Here is a 5,583-nt window from a genome sequence, read left to right as displayed (position 1 = left end):
ATATTAAGTTCTAATCGGCCACATAAAATGATGTGATCAGCTGGATTTGGTCCACGAGCCTTGGGTTTGGCATATGTGACCTAGAGTAACTTGAACATTACAGAAACATATGTAGGGTAGAAATTAATTTAGTTACATTTAGGATGTATTACGTGAATTAATTTTAGAATGAATGTACAGACAAATGAAACATTTGGTCAGTTTATATAATCCACCCCATGAGACTCCCATTCACAAAAACCCACCCGAACTCCCATGGCACAAACTTTGTCCTTGGCCTCAGTCCAACACCTATGTCCTGTTTTGATTCCAAAAGTCACTGCTTGAACTAAAAGGCAAACAACAGAACAAAGTTGACTCTCCAGCAGCCTCGGTCTTCTGCTGATCATAGAACTTCTACAGCCATGTCGTCGTACATCTGCCCGCTGTTCCTGCTGCTGTTCCTGCCGTCCACTGCCCACAGTGAGGGCTTCTCCACAGGGCCCATTGAACTGGCCCCCGTGCCCTGTAACGACAAAATCGTGGAGAAACTGTCTCGTCTGGCTGTGACCTACATCAATGAGGACCGTGAGGAGGGATACAAGTTTGCCTTGAACCGCGTTGCAAACGTGCACTTGCACGCTCAGGTTGGTACAAAAAGACAAAGTCCTATGTTTGGAGCAGCTGCCTGGGGTTGTTTCATATTTCTGTCAGTGGGTTGTTTGTACACATTTAACAGAGGAAGTGGAGTGTAAAGGTTATTTTCCTCTCTGTTGTCGCTCTAATGCCCTTGTGGAGAAACACAGGCTGATAGATTAAAGCAGCCGTCGTCAGAGATGACTGTGTACTTAAAAAAAATCTGATCAAAAATCCTCATAAAAGAATGAAAAAATTATAACGTATACCTCAAGGTCTCACTGAAACCCCAAAAGTTCAGTTTGGAAACCACTGGACTGCGTTGAGAGATAAAGTGAAATTGCTGCACTTACATTAACGTGAAACCACCAAAGGCTTTGTCAAGGATAAATATTTGTTTTCTGTACTTTGTGGTGAAGGGCCATTTTGTTGTACGTGTCGCTTTTGATAAAGAGGGAATGTTTAAAATGAAAGAGCGTAATTTCCTTTTAGAAAACCAGAAGCCGTCCTCTTTCACACCTCATAAAAAAAATCTTTATAGTGAAACCGCTGTTCATAAAAGTTCAGGTCATTTCAGTTCAGGACCGTCGGGAGCAAACCTTGCACAACAGCAGCCTTTATGAACTTCATGATGTCAGCGACCCACAGCGATCGTAGACCTAACGTGGAACAGATCAGGTTTTAGGAGGCTGCCATCACACCGGCACAAAGTGTTGACATTTGAGTTCAAATCAATACAGAACAACATGTTAGTGAGTCAAACAAATGATCTCATAAATGTTATCCTGAAGAGTTAGAGAGTAAATAACTACAACATCTTCATCCACTCTTTGCTGTGATTGGTTGTCAAAATGTTTTTTGGCTCTCTTACTCTCTCCAACTGTGTTTGCATTTCAACAACAGGGCCCAGCAGGAAACGTGTATTACCTGGACTTAGACGTCCTGGAGACCAAATGTCACATAGGCAGCCCGAAACCATGGAAACGCTGTGACGTCAGACCATTCATGGAAACGGTAGGACATTTTAACACACATTCACGTACACAAATAAACACACACACTCTAATGCAGAAAGTCTCTGACTTTGGTCCAGATTCAGTTTTCAGTCATCTTTAAATGGTATGTATTAATAATAATGATGGTCAGCTGCATCTCTCTTATTAAAAAGACCATAATTAGGTGAATTTTGAGCACACTAAATTAATTAGTTTAGAATTACAGAGATAATAACAATTTGCATCAATATATATATTGTTTAAAATGTCTCAAAAAGTATCTGTTACACAATATGAAACCTTTCAAAAATAATCAAAATGCATGTTGCTATAAATGAAACCTATAAATGATTGAAATTGCAACTGTTAAAAACTGATTTTTTAAGATTTGGTGTAGTTTTAATGGTGATAATCTAAAGAGTGTCCATTCAAAGGGACAAAAAAGAACACAACTCAATTTCTTTCAAACCCATTTAAAAGCATATAAAGATCTAGAGTCCAGTTATATTTAATAAACTGTGGGATAAAGATTTGTTTCACTGCAGCGCCTCCAGACTAAAATACCGTCTTAACTCCCAGCATGCATCTGTGGAGGCTTATACTTTGTGAAAGTGCAACGTTTGTGTCAGACCGGAACTGAATTTAACTGCTAAATGAACCAAATACTTAAAAGATCTTTTACCGACAACACTGAACATTAGCAGCTGGACATGCGCTCTCACAAACGTCTCTGTCAGAATCGTAAACAAAGCGAGGGTTTTGACTGGAAACGAGTTTAACGATGAGTCATTTATTATGTCTCACTGCACACATAGCAGTGATTTAATTCTTCTCTTATTATTTTCATGATGTTGCCGTGCAAAAGTCAGTTGTCATCATTTGTCACTGTTTTGTTTTTGTTTGTTTTTTTCCTGCAGCAAATCTCCGGTAATTGCAACACCACAGTCCTGCACACACCAGAGGGCTATTCATACCTGTACAGCTACGACTGCACGCTGGTGCCAGGTAACGTCAACACCACGGTCTACAGGATGATTCAAACTGAATACAATTACCTGTTATGTTCAGGAGTAGGAAAGAAAATCTGTCAAAAGTATTCATCTGAATACATCGAGACACTGAAACGATATTGTACATAATTGTTATAGCATTATATACAGTATAATGTATCATCGTCGTCCGTCGATAGCTGGGATTGATAGATCCAGCGCCCGCGACACTGCCAAGGACGACGCTGTAGATAACAGATGAATAAATGGATGGATGGATAAACATTACGTCAACCACGTTTTTTTTAATTCCTTATGAGGTGAAAAGCTTTCGAGGACGTACATACTGAGACTTTCTTCGCAAATGCAAGATGATTTTTAATTTTAAAAAATAAAATAAACCCAAGAGTAGAAAATGACATTTTCTCGGTAAATGTCTTTCTGGTTATTTTTTTTATTTTTTATTTTTCATTACATTTGAATTGGTGCTTTTATAAAGGAAATGAAAAGCATGGAAACTGTCAAGGTAATGCCTTTTAGAATAGTTATGCTGTCATGGTGATGATTAACCCTTTACAGTCATGTCAGGTACAGTCATGTCAATGACGTGTTTGCATCAAGACTCTTACTCATATAGAGGTTGACCATGAAAATAGTTTTGTGTTAAAGACATATGTTATTTTCAATAACAACGTCTCCAAGATGTTGCTTCTGTTGTTTTTTTTTTTTTCATGTTGCAGCTAAACAGCTCTGAGCCCTGAAAGGATGTTGAAGTTTTTGCTTCAGTCTGAATCTCTAGGACTCCATAGAGGCCCGGAACCTGACATTAATGTTCTAGTTAAAGTTGTTTCTATTTCTCCGTCTCTGTCTCATATTCACAGATCCTCCAGGGACGCTGCAGCAGGTCTGTCCAACCTGTCCCCTCCTGCTCCCCACAGACAGCCCACAGGCTGTGCACTCTGCTCACCTCACCTTAGCATCATATAAGAGACGCTCCACGCTTGGTGTAGGTCTCGGAATAAAAATGATCACCAGAGCTGCAGCTCAGGTAGGTCCAGAAACGCAGGTGTTAATAAAATGCTGCTGGGTTGATTTTACTGGACAACGACTGGTTAAAGGAGAGTAGGTTTAAAATTTAGAACCCCAGAGTTCACCTCCTGGGCAAGATCAAATCTCAGTTAGGGCGGTTGGTACCTTCCAGTGGACTCACCACCCACAGGAATGTTCAGGGGTGTTGGTACGGTGCAGTGTGATTTGGGTGGAGGTGATGGAGACTGCTGCCCCCGCGACCCGGTAATGGATAAGGTGATGAAAATGGATGGGTGGTTGTTTTTTTTACCATTTACATTTTTTGTAAATTTTAGACTGTGCCAGTGAAAACCAGTTTTGTGGAGTTCACCGTCCAGCAGTGTCCAGAGGGGGCGACGCAGAGAGGCCACTGCCAGAAATTGTCACCGCTTTCTGACACAGAGGTGAGGCCGGAGATTCTAGCGTTCTTCACAACAGTTTGACAAAGATGCAGTTTTAAGGGTTGAGTGGCCACACATCAGGATATAATTTAGATTGGGATTATAAATTATTCTTTTTGAAATACCTCCAATAATATAGTTTTTGGTTCCTACAAATTTTAAAAAAGCTGCATATAGTAATCCTTCATTGGCTTTTTATGAGAAACCAAGTGAACTTCTGTAACTATGAAACAAATACAACTGGAGGGTTTTTTTCTATTTCTAGTGTATTTTAACATGGTAACAGTACTGTCTATAGTATGATCATCATAGTATAATCTGACAACAGTACTATCCATTTACAGTTAATATTGCAGTAATAATAACCCTCCACAATCAATACCGACTGTGATGTATGTTTAAATATCACATATTCTACTAGAATTATTTTTTTGTAATTTTTATACAAAATTAAACAAAAAAACCCACAGTAACAGTCACCATACGTCATTAATGGCTCACTTTAAATTAATTTAATTTAAATATGGAAAGATGCACCTCAATGTGTATGGACTTTACTTGGACTGTATGGTGGCATTCGATGTGAACAGTTCGTTTTACTCTTTTTGTAAAAAATGGTGTTTTAAATAAGTTCATAAATGATAATTACAAATCACACCATTACAGTCAGTCCATGGATAAATATTGTCTGATGACGCTCCATTAATTTGAAAACATTGATCACCGTCATGTCAGTGACACTGTTATGACACTAATTAACACTTCTCCAAACCAAATAAACATTGTTCTGTGGGCGTCTTCCTCTTCACCCCTCACTGGAGCTGTTCCTGGATCTGCTGCTGAATGACATGACAGACTAATCATACTCCTGAAAGTGCCATCTGCACAGGCTGGAGTAATGGATGCTTTCATCGAAGAGGGTTGACGCGTCTTGATCTTTGTTCATGTGTTTTATGCTGAGCTGAACTGATTTTTTTTTTCTCCTTGATTTTTCTCAGACTGCAGGTTTCTGTACAGGATCAGTCCATGGGGAGTTGTACCACCAACCTGATATCAGAGTTTCCTGTGAGATGTACAAATTACAGGTAGAGAAAAGTATTAAACACACTTTCTATTGGTACTGCTTCATCAGATCCTTCTTAAAAAATATTGAATTGGTTTTGAACTGAAAAACACGGAAGCAATAAACAAAGGCAATAAATGTTTTATGATGTACAGAGATAACTAAGATGGTCTTCATTTATCGTAGTATATCTCCAGAGTACTTTGTATTGCCTGTACCTACTCTTACTTCATCCACATCAAAATTAAGTACTGTGATGAATACCAGTGGGTATTTACATGTTAATTATAGGATTAAAAAAAACACCAAGATTACATCAGTAATGTTAAAAATGATGCCGTCTTTATTTGTTACACAATGACATGGGAAAAATTCAAAACATTCAAATTTGTGCACAGCAGTGACACACAGTACAGATTTAAACTAATCAGACAGAAAAAATGTTGCTGAGA

General features: G+C 38.7%; 1 protein-coding gene across 1 annotated transcript in view; it reads left to right on the top strand.

Annotated features, from left to right (window-relative positions):
• The first annotated feature begins 323 nt into the window (after positions 1–323).
• LOC103396217 (alpha-2-HS-glycoprotein) overlaps positions 324–5,583 on the top strand; it is a 7,556-nt gene continuing 2,296 nt past the window's right edge. The window contains exons 1-6 of the mRNA XM_008334228.3: positions 324–626; positions 1,519–1,629; positions 2,528–2,615; positions 3,481–3,647; positions 3,964–4,071; positions 5,067–5,153. Of these exons, the coding sequence (XP_008332450.1) occupies positions 405–626; positions 1,519–1,629; positions 2,528–2,615; positions 3,481–3,647; positions 3,964–4,071; positions 5,067–5,153 (783 nt within the window). The 5' untranslated portion in view covers positions 324–404. The remainder of the gene's footprint in view (positions 627–1,518; positions 1,630–2,527; positions 2,616–3,480; positions 3,648–3,963; positions 4,072–5,066; positions 5,154–5,583) is intronic.

Source organism: Cynoglossus semilaevis, chromosome 2, assembly GCF_000523025.1.
Source record: "Cynoglossus semilaevis isolate Cse_v1.0 chromosome 2, Cse_v1.0, whole genome shotgun sequence".
Lineage (NCBI taxonomy): Eukaryota > Metazoa > Chordata > Actinopteri > Pleuronectiformes > Cynoglossidae > Cynoglossus > Cynoglossus semilaevis.
Note: the sequence above shows the minus strand (reverse complement) of the source record. Positions and strands in the feature narration are given on the sequence as shown.